Source organism: Schistocerca serialis, chromosome 1 (assembly GCF_023864345.2).
Source record: "Schistocerca serialis cubense isolate TAMUIC-IGC-003099 chromosome 1, iqSchSeri2.2, whole genome shotgun sequence".
Taxonomy (NCBI): domain Eukaryota; kingdom Metazoa; phylum Arthropoda; class Insecta; order Orthoptera; family Acrididae; genus Schistocerca; species Schistocerca serialis.
In genome coordinates, this window is record NC_064638.1 from 929,526,020 (window position 1) to 929,549,412 (window position 23,393).

The window sequence follows — 23,393 nt, forward strand, 5'->3', positions numbered from 1 at the left end:
AAACAACTGTTCACTGACTTTAATCAGAGACAGAATGATCATCTTCAGTATTTGACAAAGAAGTTAGAATTTGATACTGAAGATAAATGTAATAATGTAGAATCTGAACTTGGTGAGAAGTAAGGATCATTTCAAAATGTATGTAATGTTACTTTTGATGCTGTCAAGCAGAGATTGCGTACTTTGAAAGAAATTGTTGAAAAGCTGGATAAGTTAATACCAATATTCCAGTCACAAATTGCACACATTAATACATGAGTAGAAAATGTAGAAAGAAGTTTCCAAGAGAGAATAGCTAACTCTGATACAGCAAACATAAGTAGTCTTAAGGAACAATTTGAAGGAGCTATAGATTGAAAAGTCATCAAGAGAATAACATCCGGGAACATGTCACCTATTGTTTCTTCTGAACTTTCAGATACCCAAAAGGTTATAGATGACTTGTGGAAAGAATTTAAACTTATCCATAATAGAGTAAAAAATATAATAACTTTATCTAATGTTGTGTTACTGAGTGAAGTGGTGATTGTTTTGCTGTGGGGAGACTTTCACACAAAATTTAACGAGAAGTACTGGTCTGCACTTGCTCAAGTGAAGCTAATATCAGATCCATGTGATCTGAGCAGAGTCATCTAACCCCCAAGGAGGTTAACATTCTGTGTTAATGGGTGGAGTGATGACCGTCAGATCCTGAGTTGTTTTCGGTGTTTCTTCCAAAATAGTTTCCTGCACCGAACACCCTTCAAATCTTAAACTATTCTGTAATCTATTCTTGAATTATTGAACTATCCTATAATTTTAGTACTGAGAAAACTGGATATGACAACAAAAAAAAGGAACAATTTAAGAGAATCACAGATAAACAGTGATCTCTAGACGAAATGAACAGAATGTTGTTGTTATGGTCTTCAGTCCAGAGACTGGTTTGATGCAGCTCTCCATGCTACTCTATCCTGTGCAAGCTTCTTCATCTCCCAGTACTTACTGCGACCTACATCCTTCTGAATCTGCTTAGTGTATCCATCTCTTGGTCTAACTCTATGATTTTTCCCCTCCACACTGCCCTCCAATGCTAAATTTGTGATGCCTTGATGCCTCAGAACATGTCCTACCAACCAGTCCCTTCTTCTTGTCAAGTTGTGCCACAAACTCCTCTTCTCTCCAATTCTATTCAATACCTCCTCATTAGTTATGTGATCTACCCATCTAAACTTCAGCATTCTTCTGTAGCACCACATTTCGAAAGCTTCTATTCTCTTCTTGTCTTAACTATTTATCGTCCACGTTTAACTTCCATACATGTCTACACTCAATAAGAATACTTTCAGAAACGACTTGCTGACACTTAAATCTATACTTGATGTTAACAAATTTCTCTTCTTCACAATCACTTTCCTTGCCATTGCCAGTCTACAATTTATATTGTCTCTACTTTGACCATCATCAGTTATTTTGCTCCCCAAATAGCAAAACTCATTTACTACTTTAAGTGTCTCATTTCCTAATCTAATTCCCTCAGCATCACACAATTTAATTCAACTACATTCCATTATCCTCATTTTGTTTTTGTTGATGTTCATCTTATGTCCTCCTTTCAACAGACTGTCCATTTCATTCAGCTGCTCTTCCAGGTCCTTTGCTGTCTCTGACAGAATTACAAAGTCATTGGCGAATCCCAAAGTTTTTATTTCTTCTCTATGGATTTTAATTCCTACTCCGAATTTTTCTTTTGTTTCCTTTACTGCTTGCTCAATATACAGACTGAATAACATCAGATATAGGCTACAACCCTGTCTCACCCCCTTCCCAACCACTACTTCCTTTTCATGCCCTCTCGACTCTTATAACTGCCATCTGGTTTCTGTACAGATTTTGACAGAATAGTATATTATATTTGTGGAAAAAGGTAATATCATGTAACTAATTGAGCAACCTTTATACTGTAGTGTATGGATTTTCTATTTTGTATAGAATATTTTATACCTTTTATGAGAGGTGATGTAGACAGGAGGGTTTGTATTGATTTTGAAAGGGGTGGGTAGTTGTAAATAAGAGCATGATTTACACCAACAGATAAATCATGGCTAACACAGAACACACATCACACCTTTAAAAAAAAACCTCACAAACAAGTGTGACTGGTTCTTCACCATTTGCCATTTCCAAAGGGTTGCTAAGATTTTCTTCGGGGACCTCAAGGTTGAAGGTAGAAATGTCCGTTCTGTAGGAGACAATTTAACACCATACCTCCTCAGGCTTCTCACTCAAGTTCCAGCAAGGTAGGGATCCTGGGGAAGGAGGGTGGGAAGAGTGTCTTGTCTTTGAGGCTGTCTTCTTTCTCTTCTTAGATCTTAGCAACCCTTTCTATTTTTTTTCTTTTCTTGCTTCTCTTTTGAGGACCTAACTATCTTTTCCCTCTTTCCATATTCGTACACTTCTATCACAGAAGTCCTTCCTAGTCTCTGTGGTTTCCAATAACCTACAACTTATTTTCACATAAGACGGCCGAAGAATCAGAACACACAAACACACTTATGCATACACACAAAGCAATATGAATGCACAAACAATGAAGTCACAGATTAGAAGGATGTAAGAATCGCCAAGGGTTGTAGGGGAGCAGATATATGGACATCTAGAAAGATTCACACACTGCTTTTATTATGATGGTGCTACATCACCTATTTACATGAAAAGCCATCATCAGGAAGCATGAGTAATGAAGGTGAACGCAAGCCAGATTGGAGTTAATTGTGATGCTTATTTAAGAAAAGTCAGTGTAGCAAATACTCGAATAAATTGATGAATAGTAGGATAGTGGGACTTGAACAAAATAGGTAGACATAGTATCTACCGTGTGTTGAATAATACGTGTAGACATAGTATCTACTAAGATTATAGAAGTTGAAAAGTAGAGGAGGACTATAGGATATTAAATGAGGTACTAAGAAGTGAGAGTGAAGTGTAAAATAGATTTTTATTTTACCAGGAAATATTTAATTATAGCGTACATAAAGATGTACACTACGGCAATGAACCATGAGGCTTACTCAAAGTTTAAGGGGGGGAGGGGGGGGGGGTATACCCGGCATTTGCTAAGGATATAGGGCAGATGTACCTACACAGAGACAGGACGACCTGTGGCCTGATGAAGAGGGCTGTTTTATAAAGGGGCATACCTACCAGAATGGAAGGAGGAAGTGCACTCATAGGGTCAACCCACACGTAAGGTATAGGTACTGATCCTAGGGGAAAAGGATAGTACTGTGACAGAAGTCACACATTTAATAGGAATTATTCTGGTAAGTTTCAATTCTATGTATCACTAGCATTATTATTTACAAATGTTGAAAACAACACTTTCAGTTGCCCAGAGTTCCTCCAGACTACAAACTACTATAAATAATAAGAACTAGTACCTATTAAGGAAAAAATAGTACAAGGAATTAGAATAAAGAATGAAGTACTCAAGTGTCATGAACACTTGGAGCTTAGGATTGGAAACTAAAAGTTTAGTCCTCACAATTCCTAGATATAAGAAAATGAACTCCAACACTGATTGAAATGTTCACATTTTATAGTTAAAGTAAAATGAAAAAATAAGGAACAGCTAAATAATAATAAGAAGGGTATTCACGGTTATGAAAAGAACAAGGTATACTGTTGAAATATGAATTGTTATTATATGTGCTGAAATATGAATTGTTATTATATGTGATATAAATGAACATAATGGTTGTATATAAAATATTGCATGTTCGATCTGAGGGGGGGAATATGTAGTGCTTTGAAAATTTCTGCATAAGTTCTAGAACCACTTGGTCTTTCCCATCTCTAACACATGATATTTTAAATAGAAGTGTAAGGGAGATGAATCTGACCTACTGCGCATTGCATGTTTGTGTGTGCAGATCTAAAAACAGTCACAAGCAAATTGTGCATGCAGCATCTGAATGGCGACTGACAAGTACCTGGTGTACGATCCATAGAGTTTCAGAGTGTGTGTAGAAAAGAACAAGGAATGTTTATGTACTATTCTGTGCTTTTAGTGACTGTGATCATTGTTGAGGACAAATGAAGAAATGAGGTTAGACTTTCAAGTAATTCATGTGTTGGACTTGCTAGAAGCAAGACATGTTTACAAATTATGTGGTTGTTAAACCAATGCTATTATAAATTTATTTAATCGAGTCTAATGCAAGATGAATCTGTTGACTTGCAAAGTTTCGAATATTTATGTGAGAAATGGTGAATTTGTTCTTTGTGGAAGTTGAAATATATCAAGACCAACGTATTCTGCGAGTATCCACTTATTTCATGAGTAGAGAGAGAGAGAGAGAGGGGGGGGGGGGGGGGGGAGAGAGAGAGAGAGAGAGAGACTGACAAATTCCCTTAACTAGCTTTATTCTTTGGAGAAGTAGTTTTTGGAGATCGATGTGGCCGACTATCCAGAGAAGAAGATCGGCTGTGCATACGAAGTAAGTCAACTGATATGAGAGAGGTGTGAAGTTGGAAAAGCAGCTCCACATTGCTTCTTGTCACTGAAAGTGTTAGAGTATACATGAGGATGTTCTCATAGTATTTCTCAGCAACAAGCTCACTGGTGATCTGTACAGAAAGCATCTTGAGATGACACTCCTAGCAAACTGATGGGGGGGTTTTGTTTCAGCAAGATGGACCACTGCCACTTTTGGATGAACAACTCAGGAATTTCTGAATGAAGTTTTTCCTGAGCATTGGGTAGGTTGAAGGGGTTCAGTGGAATGACTGCCTGGGTCACTAGATTTGACACCACTTGACTTTTTTCCTCAGGGGCTATTTCAAATCTGCAGTATACAGAAATAGGCCCTAAACATTGCAGCAACTGCAGGAAAACATCAGAGGATCCTCTGCAGCAATAACACCTTTGCTGTTATGTAAAGTATCCAAGAATTATGTGAACCATTTTCAGATGTGATCAATTTGAACAATTCCTCCAGTAGTGTCCAAGCTGTTCAGCTGCAGGACATGGCAGTTGAGGTCATTGATTGGTTTCAGTTTGCCAGTCCGTGAGTTTGCTATTGTGATTGTCAATTCTGTTGTTATGTTGTAAATGGTATATGGATATGACATTGATTTGTTTGGGATTGTTTCAGTTTGCCATTTCAAAAATCATTTTGTTTTGTTAAGTTTTTGATTTCAAGAAGACTAATAAATTACCCAGTAATTAACTTGAGTGGTGAAGCTTTTGTCACAACAATTAAGCTCATGATTTAAAACAATGTATTTCGGAGAGTTGTCCTATGTTGTATGACTTTTGAATTACCCTGTATTACAAGCACACATTATGTACATAATAATGTAGTAAAATGGAACCAAATAAAAATTAATCAAGCAATACTCATGTTTCAGGAAAGTGCTCGTGGACAGAGAAGGGTGTGTCTAATTCCCGGAACATATCTAACCTATTCAGGACAGTTCTCTTATGGTACTGTCTATACCGAAAACCATGAGCAAGTTTATCTTAAATTTCTGAAATCACATATGTTAACTCTATTTCTGAAAACTTTGTTTCACACCAGAGCTTTTAAAACAGCCCTTTGGGTCAACATTTATTTTTATGTTGTTAATTATTAACAATGTTCTTCTCTTTCATTGCTACTTCTCATGTTCTTGCTCTTTCTTCCCCTTCAGTCTATCCTTACTCTTGCTCATTCAGCTTCTATACACTCTGCATGTATGGTACCCCTAACATTTGTTATTCTGTCACCAATCACAGTCTACTACCACAGTTGTTGTGATGTACTAAACAGAACAATAAATAAATCCATTCACTTTTGAGACTGATATGTCAAATTCTAACAGAAACTCAGCTCTGTTCACTATCATTTTATTTATTTTTGTTATTTATTTGCTGGCATTGAATTTTTACCTGTTGTCTTCATACAATAGTGTGTCTGTCACATCTTTTATTACAAAATATTTAAGTGATTGTACATGTATTCTGCTCAACAAAATAATGACACTATCAGGCTAGCCATGTTATGGTCTGTATTCTGGTTGATGACTTCAATTACCTGTACCTCAATTTAACTTGCCCAGTAAGTTCTTTATTATTTTCATCCTTCTTAGAAAAAGCGTCTGAATTCACACTAATGGCAGAACTGATCAGTTGAAGGCTGTCTTCCAATTGTAACAATCATAATGATGTACAAATATTAAACTCCTCCTTTCTGCTGGTTTTCGAAAAACTGCTATAGCCATCATATACAATGGCCCACAAAAGAGAAGTACTTAATGGATGACCTGTTTCATTGTTTCATACTTTTTTCTTAGAAGACATGTTATTGATAGGATTTGTGTGTTACAGAATTTTGTTGTTGTTGTTATTGTTGTTTTTCTTATCTTTTTCAGTCTGAAGACTGGTTTGATGCACCTCTCCTTGTTGGTCTACCCTTTTGCAAGCTTCTTCATTTCTGAACAGCCATTGCAACCAACATCCATTTCAATGCTTTACTGTACTCAGGTCTCAGTCTCCCTCTACAGTGTATACTTGCTACACTTGCTTCCACTAACAAATTGACAGTTTCTTGATGCCTCAGGCTGAGTCCTATCAACTGATCCCTCCTTTTTTGTCAAGCTGTATCATAAATTTATTTTCTCTATCATTCAGTTCAGTTCCTTCATATTAGTTATCTTGACCAGTCCAGCTAAACTTCACCATTCCTTCATAGTATCACATTTCAAAAACGCTCACATTGTCCAAGCTGTTTATCATCCACATTTCACTTCTTTACAAGGATAATGTCCAGACAAATACCGTCTGAAAAAATTTCTTAACACTGAAATTTATATATCAGAAAATTCCTCTTTTTTCATTCTGCCAGCCTGTATTCTATATTCTCTCTACTTTGGCCACCATCCATCCATAATTTTGCTGCTCAAATAGAAAAACTTGTCTACTTTTTAGTGTCTCATTTCCTAATCTAATTCCCTCATCATCACCTGATTTAATTCAACTACATTCCATTACCCATGTTTTACTTTTGTTGATGTTCATCTTACAATCTCTTTTTATGAAACTGTCTACTCCATATAACTGCTCTTCCAAGTCTTTTGCCACCTCTGACGGAATGAGAATATCATCAGCAAACCTTAAAGTTTTTAGATATTCTCTCTGAAGCTTAATTCCCTTTCCAAAATCCTATCTCACTCTTTTCTCAACTACTGCTTCAACTTTCATGTCCTTTGACTCTTATAACTGGCATTTGGTTTACATACATTTAATAAATAACTTTTGTTCCCTGTATTTTATCCCTAGTACTTTCGATATTCCAAAGAGTCAATATTCCAGTCAACATTGTCAAAAACTTTCTCTAAATCTACAAATCCTATAAACATAGGCTTGCCTTTCTTCAGTCTATCTTCTAGGATAAGTTGTAGGGTCAATATTGCCTCTTGTGTTCCTACATTTCTCTGGAACCCGAACTGACCTACCCCAAGGTATCCTTCTACTACTTTTTCGATTATTCTGTAAATAATTTATGACAAAATTTTGCAACCATGACTTATTGTACTGATGGTATGGTAGGATACACATTTGTTGGCACCTGCCTTTTTTGAAATTGAAATTATTATATTCTTCCTAAAGTCTGAGTGTATTTTGCCTGTCTCACATATCTTTCACACTAGGTGAAAAATTCTGTCATAGCTGACTCTGTCAATGATCTCAATAATTATGAGGGAATGTCATCCACTCCCAGTGCCTTGTTTCCTCTTAGGCCATTCAATGCGCTGACAAATTCTACCCTCAGTAACATATTCCCATCTCCTTTTTACCTGCTTCCTTCTGTAATATTGTCTTCAAGTTTGTTTCCCTTATACAGCCCCTTTGCATACTCCTTCCACCTTTCTGCTTTTCCTTCTTTGCTTAGTACTGGATTGTCATTTGAGATCTCAATATCCAAACAGCCATTTCTCTTTTCTCCAAAGGTCACTTTAATTTTCCGATAGGTTGCCTCTCTATCTTTTTTCAAGTTATACATGCTTCTATTGCCTTGCATTTGTCCTCTAGCAATTCCACCTTAGACATTTTGCACTTTCTGTCAATCTCATTTTTTATTAGTCTTACTCCATTTTGCCCATTTCATTTTTTGCATTTTTATATTTTCTCCTTTTGTCAATTAAATTCAGTTTCTCCTGTGTTATCTGGGGTTTCTGGTAGGCTTTGTCTCTCTACCCATGTGACCCTCTGTTGCCTTCCTTATTTCTTTTCTGAATGTTACCCATTTGTCTTTTAACATATTCCTTTAGCCTCTTTCAGTGCAGCATTGCCTAATGCTCCTTCTAAAACCCTCGAAACCTCTGTTTGTTCCCCAAAATTAATTCACTGCCTGTGAATTCTTCAACACCAGCTGTATTAGGTATAGGTCTCTGATATCCAATAGTGATACGAAAATTTGTGCTGGACTGGCATTCCTGCTCATTGTGAGCAGTTACCTTAATCACTTTGGCTTTCTGTACACACTCCCCAGACCGACCCAAACTGTCACTTGTCGCTCTGTCTACATCCTTTCATTGTAGTCCACGAACTTCTTGTTCCTTCCATTTATTCAGGTCACAGCTCCTTAATTTTCTACCTTCCTGCAATTTCTTCTATTTTCATCTGTAGTTAATAACCAATAATAATTTTTGTGAGTAATTAGGAAGTACTTTTTTTTTACATAAGTGAAAAAGCTACTTAGCAGTCATTAAATCCCCTCCATTTCTTGCTGCTTTCAATTTCAATGGTTAAAAAAAATAAATAATAGTAATAATAATAATAATAAATTATGATCCATATTTGAAATTATTAAATGATCTGTATTAATAAATGGTTTTTTAATAGTTTACTTACTGTATATGCAATTCATACTTATTTACATTACTGTTTCATGGAAATGTGGTTCTTGGTGTGGGTTCCTGTAGTCATGTCCTAGTTCACGAACCATGGGCAACGTATGAGTGGCCAAGTAAGTGGTCCTGACAGTCGGGATACCAGTTACTTTGGAATAAGGCTGGGCATCTCGGACATATTCTGAGTCGTGGTCACCTTTGTGCTCATACGGCAAAGACTACCAAATCCACCGGTTAGTCCCTCAGCTGTTAGGGGTAAAAGCCAATGGAACTCGAGCCAAGTAAGGCTAGCAACCTGCTTCCCTGGTACTTTAATTATGACGCTGGCAACAATCAGAGCAAAATGCTTCGGACCTTTGGAGGTGACGGAGTCCCACCTCTAACTGACGAACCAGGGACTCCTAAGATACGACTTGGCAAACAAATGGTAATGAGATGGGGAGCTATTAATATCAATGGGGGCTACTCTGGGAAGAAGGTAGAGCTGGCAAGTAAGATGGGGCTGGACATTTTAGCTGTTAGTGACATTCGGGTAAGGGGTGAGAAAGAAGAGGAAGTGGGAGAATACAAGGTCTACCTGTCAGGAGTCAAAGCAGGAATAGCACAATGGGGTGTAGGGCTTTACATCAGGAAACAAATGGAACCCAGCGTAGTTGCAATAAGGTATGTAAACGAACGACTGATGTGGATAGATTTGACAGTGTCTAGCAAGAAAATTAGGATTGTGTCAGTATATTCGCATTGTGAAGGGACAGATCAAGATAAGATAGATAGTTTTTATGAGGCACTCAGTGATGTAGTTGTTAGTGTAAATGACAAGGACAGTGTTCTGCTCATGGGTGATTTTAATGCCAAGATTGGAAATCGAACAGAAGGGTATGAAAAGGTTATGGGTAAATTTGGAGAGAATATGGAGGCCAACAGGAACGGGAAACAGCTCTTGGATTTCTGTGCCAGTATGGGCTTAGTAATCACAAACTCCTTTTTTAAACATAAGAACATTCGCCGGTATACTTGGGAAGGCAGGGGAACCAGATCTGTCATTGACTATATAATAACAGATCAGGAATTCAGGAAGGCTGTGAGGGACACACGTATATTCAGGGGATTCTTTGATGACACTGATCATTATTTAATCTGCAGTGAAATTGGGATTGTGAGGCCGAAAGTACAGGAGGTCAGGTCCATTTGTAGGAGGATAAGAGTGGAGAAACTTCAGGATAAGGAAATCAGGCACAAGTACATAACAGCGATCTCAGAAAGGTACCAGTTAGTTGAATGTAGTCAATTACAGTCATTGGAAAAGGAATGGACAAGGTACAGGGACGCAGTACTAGAAGTGGCTAAAGAATGTCTTGGAACAGTAGTGTGTAAAAGTAGGATGAAGCAAACAGCTTGGTGGAATGACACAGTCAAGGCAGCCTGTAAAAGGAAAAAGAAGGTGTATCAAAAATGGCTACATACTAGAACTCAGGTAGACAGAGAAAGTTATGTTGAAGAAAGAAACAAAGCCAAACAGATAATTGCAGCATCCAAGAAGAAATCTTGGGAAGACTTTGGAAACAGGTTGGAGACTATGGGTCAAGCTGCTGGAAAACCATTCTGGAGTGTAATTAGCAGTCTTCGAAAGGGAGGTAAGAAGGAAATGACAAGTATTTTGGACAGGTCAGGAAAACTGCTGGTGAATCCTGTGGTTGCCTTGGCCAGATGGAGGGAATATTTTGAAGAGCTGCTCAATGTAGGTGAAAATACGATCAGTAATGTTTCAGATTTCGAGGTAGAATGGGATAGGAATGATGATGGAAATAGGATCACATTTGAGGAAGTGGAGAAAATGGTCAGTAGATTGCAGTGCAATAAAGCAGCTGGGGTGGATGAAATTAAGTCGGAACTCATCAAATACAGTGGAATGTCAGGTCTTAAATGGGTACACAGGATAGTTGAATTGGCCTGGGAGTTGGGACAGGTTCCATCAGACTGGACAAAAGCAGTAATCACACCAATCTTTAAACACGGAAACAGAAAAGATTGTAACAACTACAGAGGTATCTCTTTAATCAGCGCTGTGGGTAAAATCTTCTCAGGTATTGTTGAAAGGAAAGGGCGAGTATTAGTTGAGGACCAATGGGATGAAAATCAGTGTGGGTTTAGGCCTCTTAGAGGTTGTCAGGACCAGATCTTTAGCTTACGGCAAATAATGGAGAAGTGTTACGAGTGGAACAGGGAATTGTATCTATGCTTTATAGATCTAGAAAAGGCATATGACCGGGTTCCTAGGAGGAAGTTATTGTCTATTCAACGAGATTATGGAATAGGAGGCAAACTTTTGCAAACAATTATAGGTCTTTACATGGATAGTCAGGCAGCAGTTAGAGTTGACGGTAAATTGAGTTCATGGTTCAGAGTAGTTTCAGGGGTAAGACAAGGCTGCAACCTGTCTCCACTGTTGTTCATATTATTTATGGCTCATATGTTGAGAACAATAGACTGGCTGGGTGAGATTAAGATATGTGAACACAAAATAAGCAGTCTTGCATAAGCGGATGACTTAGTTGTGATGGCAGATTCGATTGAAACTTTGCAAAGTAATATTTCAGAGCTGGATCAGAAAAGTAAGGACTATGGTATGAAGATTAGCATCTCCAAAACGAAAGTAATGTCAGTGGAAAAGAAATATAAACGGATTGAGTGCCAAATAGGAGGAACAAAGTTAGAACAGGCGGACGGTTTCAAGTACTTAGGATGCATATTCTCACAGGATGGCAACATAGTGAAAGAACTGGAAGCAAGGTGTAGCAAAGCTAATGCAGTGAGCGCTCAGCTACGATCTACTCTCTTCTGCAAGAAGGAAGTCAGTACCAAGACTAAGTTATCTGTGCACCGTTCAATCTTTCGACCAACTTTGTTGTATGGGAGCAAAAGCTGGGTGGATTCAGGTTACCTTATCAACAAGGTTGAGGTTACGGATATGAAAGTAGCTAGGATGATTGCAGGTACTCGTAGATGGGAACAATGACAGGAGGGTGTCCACAATGAGGAAATCAAAGAAAAACTGGGAATGAACTCTATAGATGTAGCAGTCGGGGCGAACAGGCTTAGATGGTGGGGTCATGTTACAACTCATGGGTTCAGCAGTAGAGGGTAGGAGGAGTCGGGGCAGACCAAGGAGAAGGTACCTGGATTCGGTTAAGAATGATTTTGAAGTAATAGGTTTAACATCAGAAGAGGCGCCAATGTTAGCACTGAATAGGGGATCATGGAAGAATTTTATAAGGGGGCTATGCTCCAGACTGAGCGCTGAAAGGCATAATCAGTATTAAATGATGATGATGATGATGATGATGAAATGTAAATTTTATGCTTTAAGAGTAAATTACTTTATTATTTTACTGCCCAAAAACTTCACTAAGCTTTTGTTTTTCCAAAGAAAACTGAACATAAAATTATGTTATTATCTGAAATACTCCAGGGTACTAATTGGTAATTCAATTAGTTTGGCAAAGCATTGCAGATGTTTAATGTATGCTCATCATTGGTATCATATGTTACATACTATCATAAGTTACATACTAAGAATTTTCTTAAACATGCATAGTTGTTGACTAATAGCTTCTGTTGACATATATAAAAGTAAATATGCAAAATTTACTTACAAGTTGATTAGTCGCATAAGAGTTGATATCTGAAATCAGTTTCTGAATAAATAATATTCTCTGCCTGGCATTTGATATAACTTTATTTCTTGCTTCTTCCAGATGGGCTGCCTGGAAAGGTGATTTTGAAAATAAGAACTAAGAATTATTTTTATGGTTATTTAATTTTATTATGATAATGTAAGCATTGATTTAAAAATGAAAAATGAGAACAGGCAACAGCTCAGCTCCATATTAAATTAATCGTGGGCAGTACCGTACAAGGCTGCTTAGAATTTCAAATGTTGAGCTTTGGTTTGTTCCCACAGTAAGAATTTCAAGAAGAATATGATGATATAGTGCAACAGTTACAGCAAATTTAATTTTAAATTGTACTGTTTTTGTGAAGCAGATATGAGTCCCATAATAATTGGTTTTGTGGCTTTGATGATCAAATGGCAACAATAAAGCTTCCCCATCAATCGAGTTTGCCTCAGAAGGCAAAAGTAAAATTTTTCAGAATCATAAATATTGACTCAGGTGCATTAGTCAGAGAGTATTAACAGTGAGGAAGTTTACCAACCCTACACAGTACACGGGAAATTTAATTTTTCCTAAAAATGTTCTTACAAACTATGAATCCCATTTTCCTTTACTATAGGTCAGGGATAATTATAGTAGAAACCAAAAGAAAGGATGGCAAACATGTATAATAGAAGTATCTTGTGTCATGAAGGGACAACTTTTATTTGTTGCATAGGACTAGCTCTAATTGAGACCTAAAGCTGTACCACATGCAATACTGCAAAATTCCTCCTAAATCATCAAAAAGACAAAAACTGTATACAAGGCCTTATGCAAAAAATGTCAAAATTCCAAAAACAAAGCAAAGGAAATATGGAGCATTATTTGCCAAGAAGCAGATCAGAGTGGTAAAGCAAATGATTTTCAGTTCCCTGGTGATAGTAGTAGTGAGACAGGTGACATTAAATTCAAGTTACTGGTTACTGAATTTAATTAATTCTTTCTAACAGTAGCTGAAAATACAGGGCCAAAATGTGGACCATCAAAATGCATATCCATTAGATTTATTTCAACAGGCATTGCATACTCCATCTGCAGGAATGCATTCTGCCAAATCGACTACAAAAAAAGTATTGAATGCTCAGTGGTTGATAACCTTTCTGTCTATGGTGGTATTTCAACCAAAGTACTAAAATATTGTGCTGACATAATTGTGACTTTGAGATCCCTTTGTAACCAGTCAATGATCAAGCAGTATTTACTGATAGTAGCACTCATTTACAGAAGAGGAGAAAAGTAAGTGCACTCTAATTACAGACTTATCTTCCTATAACAGTGGGTCATATTAACAAATTATACAACAGGAATAAGTTTAATTCAGAAGGAAGAAACATTAAAAATGATGCCCACAAGATTTGGTACTTCGTCTGCTCTTGTTCTTGACCTACATACAAGATTTGCTTAAGACATTAGGGGACTCTTCAGAAACTGAAGTTTGTTAATGACACATGCATACTAGCAAAAGACCTAAATTCATCCATACCAGACTGTATAGCAAACATCTTACCCCAGAAACTAACAAAAATTCATATTATGTAATTCCAAAATAAATAGAAATGACTTACAAGTATGAGAAGAAGAGATCAATGGCCACATACTAGGTAAAGCTCAATGTGTGAAATTCCTAGGCATCAAGATGGATAATAAATCATCTTGCCTGTTTTGTGCTTACAAAGCTCCCTCATTCTGTTACTACCAAACTTTCACTCAGGAATGTTCTATGGCATAATCTTCTGGTGCAATGCAGGTAAGAGCAAAAAGATATCTGTTCTACAGAAGCATACAGTAAGAACATTGTGTAAAGTTGAAGGCTAATCATGGACTGGGACTTCTTGCATTTACATGCCAAGACATTTACTCCCTAATGTTATTTATAGTTTTGATTTGATTTTTATTGATCCCAGAAATCCTATTGTGCGTTCCAACACTTGAATGTGGGACAAGTCACAATTACAATATAATAAACTAGAATGAGATTTTCACTCTGCAGCGGAGTGTGCGCTGATATGAAACTTCCTGGCAGATTAAAACTGTGTGCCCGACCGAGACTCGAACTCGGGACCTTTGCCTTTCGCGGGCAAGTGCTCTACCAACTGAGCTACCGAAGCACGACTCACGCCCGGTACTCACAGCTTTACTTCTGCCAGTACCTCGTCTCCTACCTTCCCAACTTTACAGAAGCTCTCCTGCGAACCTTGCAGAACTAGCACTCCTGAAAGAAAGGATATTGCGGAGACATGGCTTAGCCACAGCCTGGGGGATGTTTCCAGAATGAGATTTTCACTCTGCAGCGGAGTGTGCGCTGATATGAATCTTCCTGGCAGATTAAAACTGTGTGCCCGACCAAGACTCGAACTAGGGGCCTTTGCCTTTCGCGGGCAAGTGCTCTACCAACTGAGCTACCGAAGCACGACTCACGCCCGGTACTCACAGCTTTACTTCTGCCAGTACCTCGTCTCCTACCTTCCCAACTTTACAGAAGCTCTCCTGCGAACCTTGCAGAACTAGCACTCCTGAAAGAAAGGATATTGCGGAGACATGGCTTAGCCACAGCCTGGGGGATGTTTCCAGAATGAGATTTTCACTCTGCAGCGGAGTGTGCGCTGATATGAAACTTCCTGGCAGATTAAAACTGTGTGCCCGACCAAGACTCCAACTCGGGACCTTTGCCTTTCGCGGGCAAGTGCTCTACCAACTGAGCTACCGAAGCACGACTCACGCCCGGTACTCACAGCTTTACTTCTGCCAGTACCTCATCTCCTACCTTCCCAACTTTACAGAAGCTCTCCTGCGAACCTTGCAGAACTAGCACTCCTGAAAGAAAGGATATTGCGGAGACATGGCTTAGCCACAGCCTGGGGGATGTTTCCAGAATGAGATTTTCACTCTGCAGTGGAGTGTGCGCTGATATGAAACTTCCTGGCAGATTAAAACTGTGTGCCCGACCGAGACTCGAACTCGGGACCTTTGCCTTTCGCGGGCAAGTGCTCTACCAACTGAGCTACCGAAGCACGACTCACACCCGGTACTCACAGCTTTACTTCTGCCAGTACCTCGTCTCCTACCTTCCCAACTTTACAGAAGCTCTCCTGCAAACCTTGCAGAACTAGCACTCCTGAAAGAAGTGCTAGTTCTGCAAGGTTCGCAGGAGAGCTTCTGTAAAGTTGGGAAGGTAGGAGACGAGGTACTGGCAGAAGTAAAGCTGTGAGTACCGGGCGTGAGTCGTGCTTCGGTAGCTCAGTTGGTAGAGCACTTGCCCGCGAAAGGCAAAGGTCCCGAGTTCGAGTCTCGGTCGGGCACACAGTTTTAATCTGCCAGGAAGTTTCATATCAGCGCACACTCCGCTGCAGAGTGAAAATCTCATTCTGGAAACCTTTGCCTTTCGCGGGCAAGTGCTCTACCAACTGAGCTACCGAAGCACGACTCACGCCCGGTACTCACAGCTTTACTTCTGCCAGTACCTCATCTCCTACCTTCCCAACTTTACAGAAGCTCTCCTGCGAACCTTGCAGAACTAGCACTCCTGAAAGAAAGGATATTGCGGAGACATGGCTTAGCCACAGCCTGGGGGATGTTTCCAGAATGAGATTTTCACTCTGCAGCGGAGTGTGCGCTGATATGAAACTTCCTGGCAGATTAAAACTGTGTGCCCGACCGAGACTCGAACTCGGGACCTTTGCCTTTCGCGGGCAAGTGCTCTACCAACTGAGCTACCGAAGCACGACTCACGCCCGGTACTCACAGCTTTACTTCTGCCAGTACCTCGTCTCCTACCTTCCCAACTTTACAGAAGCTCTCCTGCGAACCTTGCAGAACTAGCACTCCTGAAAGAAGTGCTAGTTCTGCAAGGTTCGCAGGAGAGCTTCTGTAAAGTTGGGAAGGTAGGAGACGAGGTACTGGCAGAAGTAAAGCTGTGAGTACCGGGCGTGAGTCGTGCTTCGGTAGCTCAGTTGGTAGAGCACTTGCCCGCGAAAGGCAAAGGTCCCGAGTTCGAGTCTCGGTCGGGCACACAGTTTTAATCTGCCAGGAAGTTTCATATCAGCGCACACTCCGCTGCAGAGTGAAAATCTCATTCTGGAAACATCCCCCAGGCTGTGGCTAAGCCATGTCTCCGCAATATCCTTTCTTTCAGGAGTGCTAGTTCTGCAAGGTTCGCAGGAGAGCTTCTGTAAAGTTGGGAAGGTAGGAGACAAGGTACTGGCAGAAGTAAAGCTGTGAGTACCGGGCGTGAGTCGTGCTTCGGTAGCTCAGTTGGTAGAGCACTTGCCCGCGAAAGGCAAAGGTCCCGAGTTCGAGTCTCGGTCGGGCACACAGTTTTAATCTGCCAGGAAGTTTCAATATAATAAACTTATTATAAGAACAAAATCCTTTAGAATGAAATAAATCAGCTAAAAATGAATGGCATTTAACAAAACAATTAATTTGGTTATTTTAGACTCTTAATAAGGAAATTAATAGTAACATCTGTAGAGTGAACTAACAGGCTATAAACTTATGGTGAAAAAAAAAATTCTGGTTGCTTATTTTAGAATGGCCATGATTAATTTTTCTACTGCATACAAGAAGTTCTTCTGAGGTTATGCTTTTACTTTTGCTGTGAATTTGTCTCTATTTGAAGAATTTCCATGTGTCTTATAATGTTGTGTCCTTTACGTAGTTGTTGACAAATCATGACACATCACTAGAATGATTGGTCTGATGGTGGTGGATGTCTGTACCAGGCAGGGAACTGAAAAAGCAGTATATTTGAACTAAATAATGTAAATTCTGTTCATATGTATTGTTTATATTTAACAAATCTTGTCTTTGCAACATATGGGTCTCATTAATAATCCCAATTCCAAAGAAAGCAGGTGCTGACAGGTGTGAAAATTACCAAACTATCAGTTTAATAAGCTATGGCTGCAAAATACCAACATGAATCCTTTACAAAAGAATGGAAAAACTGGCAGAAGCTGACCTTGGGAATGACCAGTTTCGATTCTGGAGAAATGTAAGAACACGCAAGGCAATACTGACCCTACAACTTGTCACAGAAGACAGGTTAAGAAAAGGCAAACCTATGTTTACAGCATTTGTAGACTTAAAGAAAGCTTTCGACAATGTTGACTGAAAGACTCTCTTTCAAACTCTAAAGGTGACAGGGGTAAAATAAAGGGAGCAAAGGGCTATTTGCAATTTCTACAGGAACCATATGGTAGTTACAAGGGTCAAACACACAAACCAAATGGCAGTTACACGAAAGGGAAGCAGTGGTTGAGAATGGAGTGAAACAGGATTGTAGCCAATCCCAAGTGTTATTCAATCTGTATATTGAGCAAGCAGTAAAGGAATCAAAAGAAAAATTTGGAGTAGGAATTAAAGTCTACGGAGAAGAAATAAAATTTTTAGAGTTTGCCAATTATATTGTAATTCTGTCAGACTCAACAAAGGACTTGAAAGAGTGGTTGAACGGAATGGACAGTCTCTTGAAAGGAGGATATAAGATGAAATCAACAGAAGCAAAACAATGATAATGGAATGTAGTTGAATTAAATCAGGCAATGCTGAGGGAATCAGATTAGGAAATGAAACACTTAAAGCAGTAAATGAATTTTGCTATTTAGGAAGCAAAATAACTGATGACAGTTGAAGTAGGGAGGATATAAAATGTAGACTAGCTATGGCAAGAAAAGCATTTTTGAAGAAGAGAAGATTGTTAACATCAAATATGGATTTAGGTGTCAGGAGGTTCTTTCTGAAAGTATTTGTATGGAGTGTAGTCATGTATGGAAGTAAAACATGGACAATAAACAGTTTAGGCAAGAAGAGAATAGAAGCTTTTGAAATGTGGTGCTACAGAAGAATGCTGAAGATTAGGTGGGCAGATCACATAACTAACGAGGAGGAACAGAATAGAATTGGGGAGAAGAGAAATTTGTAGTACTATGTGACTAAACGAAGGCATTGGTTGCTAGGACACATTCTGAGGCATCAAGGGATCACCAATTTAGTACTGGAGGGAAGCGTAGGGAGGTAAAAATCATAGAGGGAGACCAAGAGATGAATACAGTAAGCAGATTCAGAGGGACATAGGTTGCAGTAGGTACTCAGACATGAAGAGACTTGTACAGGATAGAGTAGCATGGAGAGCTGCATCAAACCAATCTTTGGACTGAAGACCACAACAAGAACAACAACAGGTCACTGATAATGTCCTTTATTAAGAACCAGAAAGTTCTCCTTCATAATAGGATTTATGGCACCTAGTGTGTGAATGAATGAAAAAGAGCAAAAGCAGGAAAACTAGTGAGACGTTTTGGTGAGACTAGCAGCATATCTGTATAAACGGAAAACGTAATTTTTGTCAAAGGATCAACCTTTTACTTTTACAAAGCTGGTTTTACATGAATGACTTTCCAGTCAACATCAATTACTTGTGAGTGTGCATCATGTGATTGTGTGTAAATCAACCACTAACTACATCAATAGGTTAGAAGGAAGGTCAGCATTGACCATAATTTTGATGGTTTATTGACAGAAAAATCGATTTTCAATCACATAGTATCAGTAACCAAAGCTAGCTTTGTTTACTGGTAATAACTTGACACCAGTGCTTATGAGTTTAATTTGTACACTACAGCACTGAAGATGATCACTATGTGATTGAAAATTGATTAAGCTGTCAATAAACCATCAAAATTATGGCCCACGCTGATGTTCCTTCTAATTTCACATATATGGTCACTGTGCACACAGTACTCTATGGAGTCACCAATCAATACATCAAGAGGTGCTCATTGATGTCAAAGATAAACTGACTGTTTAGAATGTGCAGTTCTGAAAGGTTGAGTAAGCTGCAGACTTTGCAAGCTCAGAAACATGGATTAGTGGAGCCATCTGCTAATGTCGGAAAACTTAACCCATTTTCATAGGGCTCACTCCTTTTATAGAAATGGATTTTGTGCCTTTTTGTCTTCTCAATCATTATTTTGTTGTTTGCTTTTGCTTTCATGGCACACTGAAAAGATTACTAAAGGGCCTGATATTTTTGCTACTAGAGTCCTCTCACAAAAGAGGAAATATCTGAAAGTGAAAAGGTATTTAATATACCTGGATAAAGAAAAACCCTACACTATACATCAGTATAAACAGGAATGGATAAATATTTTTAAAGCAAGTTGTTTCAACAGTGAAAAAGCAGAGCTATTTAATGAGAAAAACAATTTAGAATGTTATTTGCCATTTATATAAAAGATACAAAAGATAAAGTAAAAAGACACTATTTACCACCTTCAAAATATTGTTGATGTGCTTGTAAGTATATATTTTCTCCAGCAAGGAAATTATGTTTTCAAATGAGACTTTTTCTATTTTTTCAGTTTTGAGAGTGTGGAGAATTGATGATACAATCTTTGTCAAGAACATTCACGATGAATTTTGCTTTGACCATTAATAAATTCTGTTATGATTACTTGTTACTACATTTTGATGATTTTTTTTTTTCAAAAATGGGGTGGGCTCACTGAAATCTTGATTGTGGTGACTGATCTGCGACATAGCCTGAGGTATAGATTAAGATGAAAGGTGATAACTTGGTTGTGAGTAGATGAAGTCAATTATTGCAAATGCCAAATAAAGATTGTGATTACAGATGTATGTGCAGTATAGTCTAATATTTACATCAACGCCATATTTAGATGTATTTTTGTCATTTTAATATACTTTTTACCATAAAATTTAAAACTGAAAAGGTAAATTCAGAAAATGTATATTAGATAATGGACAAGTATTCAATTAGTACTTTCATGCATATTATACACATATATCATACATAGTGAAGTGCCACAGAATAGTTGACTTTACGTGGTTGAGTAAAACTTTTGACACCTTCCCCTGGTAACAAGAGGTGAGCACAGCAGGTCAGTACACACCAGCCGAATGTAATGTCAACAAGGAAGGACTGCTGATGTTAATGTAATATGGCCACAAGAGAGAGTTAATTACCACACACTAAGACGTGGGTGTCCAGAGTGCCAATGGAGTAGAATGACATCAAAGAGAGAGGATGATGCTGTACCTGTGTTGACCATGCAGAAAGGAATAAGAAGGCATAACTCAGATGCAAGAATAACTATTCAGTATACCAACTCTGCAAAATACATCCGCCACTACTCTTGAAAGGTGAAGCTGAGATACATCTCAGCTGCAACTATATCAACCAGAGAAGCTCATCGAACAAGAAAGTCAGGCTAGGTGGTGTCATGGGTACCCCACAGTGGCAAAGCACACTGGCCAGCCCTGTATACATATTACTACAGTTGCAGTGAAAGTATGCTAGTCCGCAGCCACCTAACGTGGAGGAGGGACTTACGATGGTCTATCCTCTGCTCATCAAGACCATCTTCAATCTCTGATAGAACCGAAGGAAATTGCTACTGAAAGCCACAGTGCTGCCATTCAAGTCAAGACTGATGGGGAGGTATGGGTGACATCAGCAAACAGGCCTTCTGGTGGCCTAACCTGTGGGTCCAGGAAGCAGTCAACAATAGTCATCATATGGGGTGTGCCATGGCTTCCACCTGCCTTCTGTTGCTTAGGGTGTACTTTGATGCTGTGGGCATTTATCCTGTCAGAGGCTGCAGTGTGATGCAGCTCTACTTTGCACAATCCATACAGTGTCAGTGCGTGTGCTTCCTGGCATGTCATCTATGATGCCAATGAGAGCACTTTGGTTACCCACATCCCTGAGCTGTTAGCTCCTGAGAAAGTGCACAGAACACTGACCAAGTTGTGGCTACTGACCCACTGGATGCTGAGTCCATGCCTCTACCATTGCAGCAACTTAGATGGTGCAGCACAAGCAACCATCAGTGCTTTGCGGCATGGCCACTTCTGCTTGCCATTGCTACTGGCAGCCATGAATGAAAACAACAGTGTATTTTTCAACAATAAATGTTTATTTGTTAGTGATGTTTCATTGGTGCTTTTGGGGTGCCCACCTGGCACCAACCCAGTCCAAATTTCACCACTGCAACCCACAACAGTAGAGGTGACAACTCCAGCCTCAATAATTGCTATGAGAATTTCCAAGGAGGGTACACTGCATCTGTTACCAAAGGATGTTCTCTCATAACCTCACTTCACTGTACAGATGCAAACTGTACAGCAGACAGCTCTCACAATACACATTTTTGGTACCAGCATGTAAACGAAAATGATCACTTGTGGTAAGCAAGATACAGTACAGAAAAAAGATAATTGGGGGTGTTGCAGCAGACGCAGTTGCTGCAAACAGTCAAGTGAGACAAGAATGTTGCTCATGTTATAAGGGCTTTACACACACTGAGTGCAGTTGTCATTATTAAAAACCTAAGTTTAGCAAAGTTCACTTGAGATTTATAAGAACTGCTCTTTAAGTATTGTATTAGGAGCCAACTGTTTAGTCAAATATGGTCAATAATTAATCTTTAGCAAAAATATAGATACATAAGGACAGCAATACATTCATAATCTCTGAAGCATAAATTTGGACACACCACCAGATTTTTGGATGTTCAGCTTTGAGGGATGAAGTAGTGAAGGCAGCAGAGGATCAAGTAGGTAAAAAGACTAGGGCTAGTAGAAATCCTTGGGTAACAGAAGAAATATTGAATTTAATTGATGAAAGGAGAAAATATAAAAATGCAGTAAGTGAAACAGGCAAAAAGGAATACAAACGTCTCAAAAATGAGATCGACAGGAAGTGCAAAATGGCTAAGCAGGGATGGCTAGAGGACAAATGTAAGGATGTAGAGGCCTATCTCACTAGGGGTAAGATAGATACCGCCTACAGGAAAATTAAAGAGACCTTTGGAGATAAGAGAATGACTTGTATGAATATCAAGAGCTCAGATGGAAACCCAGTTCTAAGCAAAGAAGGGAAAGCAGAAAGGTGGAAGGAGTATATAGAGGGTCTATACAAGGGCGATGCACTTGAGGACAATATTATGGAAATGGAAGAGGATGTAGATGAAGATGAAATGGGAGATATGATACTGCGTGAAGAGTTTGACAGAGCACTGAAAGACCTGAGGCGAAACAAGGCCCCCGGAGTAGACAATATTCCATTGGAACTACTGACAGCCTTGGGAGAGCCAGTCCTGACAAAACTCTACCATCTGGTGAGCAAGATGTATGAAACAGGCGAAATACCCTCAGACTTCAAGAAGAATATAATAATTCCAATCCCAAAGAAAGCAGGTGTTGACAGATGTGAAAATTACCGAACTATCAGCTTAATAAGTCACAGCTGCAAATTACTAACACGAATTCTTTACAGACGAATGGAAAAACTAGTAGAAGCCAACCTCGGGGAAGATCAGTTTGGATTCCGTAGAAACACTGGAACATGTGAGGCAATACTGAACTTACGACTTATCTTAGAAGAAAGATTAAGGAAAGGCAAACCTACGTTTCTAGCATTTGTAGACTTAGAGAAAGCTTTTGACAATGTTGACTGGAATACTCTCTTTCAAATTCTAAAGGTGGCAGGGATAAAATACAGGGAGCAAAAGGCTATTTACAATTTGTACAGAAACCAGATGGCAGTTATAAGAGTCGAGGGACATGAAAGGGAAGCAGTGGTTGGGAAGGGAGTAAGACAGGGTTGTAGCCTCTCCCCGATGTTGTTCAATCTGTATATTGAGCAAGCAGTAAAGGAAACAAAAGAAAAATTCGGAGTAGGTATTAAAATTCATGGAGAAGAAATAAAAACTTTGAGGTTCGCCGATGACATTGTAATTCTGTCAGAGACAGCAAATGACTTGGAAGAGCAGTTGAATG

At 38.9% G+C, this 23,393-nt stretch overlaps 1 protein-coding gene across 3 annotated transcripts in view; it reads right to left on the reverse strand.

The window, feature by feature from the left end:
• LOC126412426 (lipid storage droplets surface-binding protein 1) overlaps positions 1–23,393 on the reverse strand; it is a 210,879-nt gene that overhangs the window by 34,372 nt on the left and 153,114 nt on the right. For all 3 annotated transcript variants that reach the window (XM_050082031.1, XM_050082039.1, XM_050082023.1), the window contains exon 7: positions 12,528–12,638. In XM_050082031.1, coding sequence (XP_049937988.1) covers positions 12,528–12,638 — 111 coding nt within the window. The remainder of the gene's footprint in view (positions 1–12,527; positions 12,639–23,393) is intronic.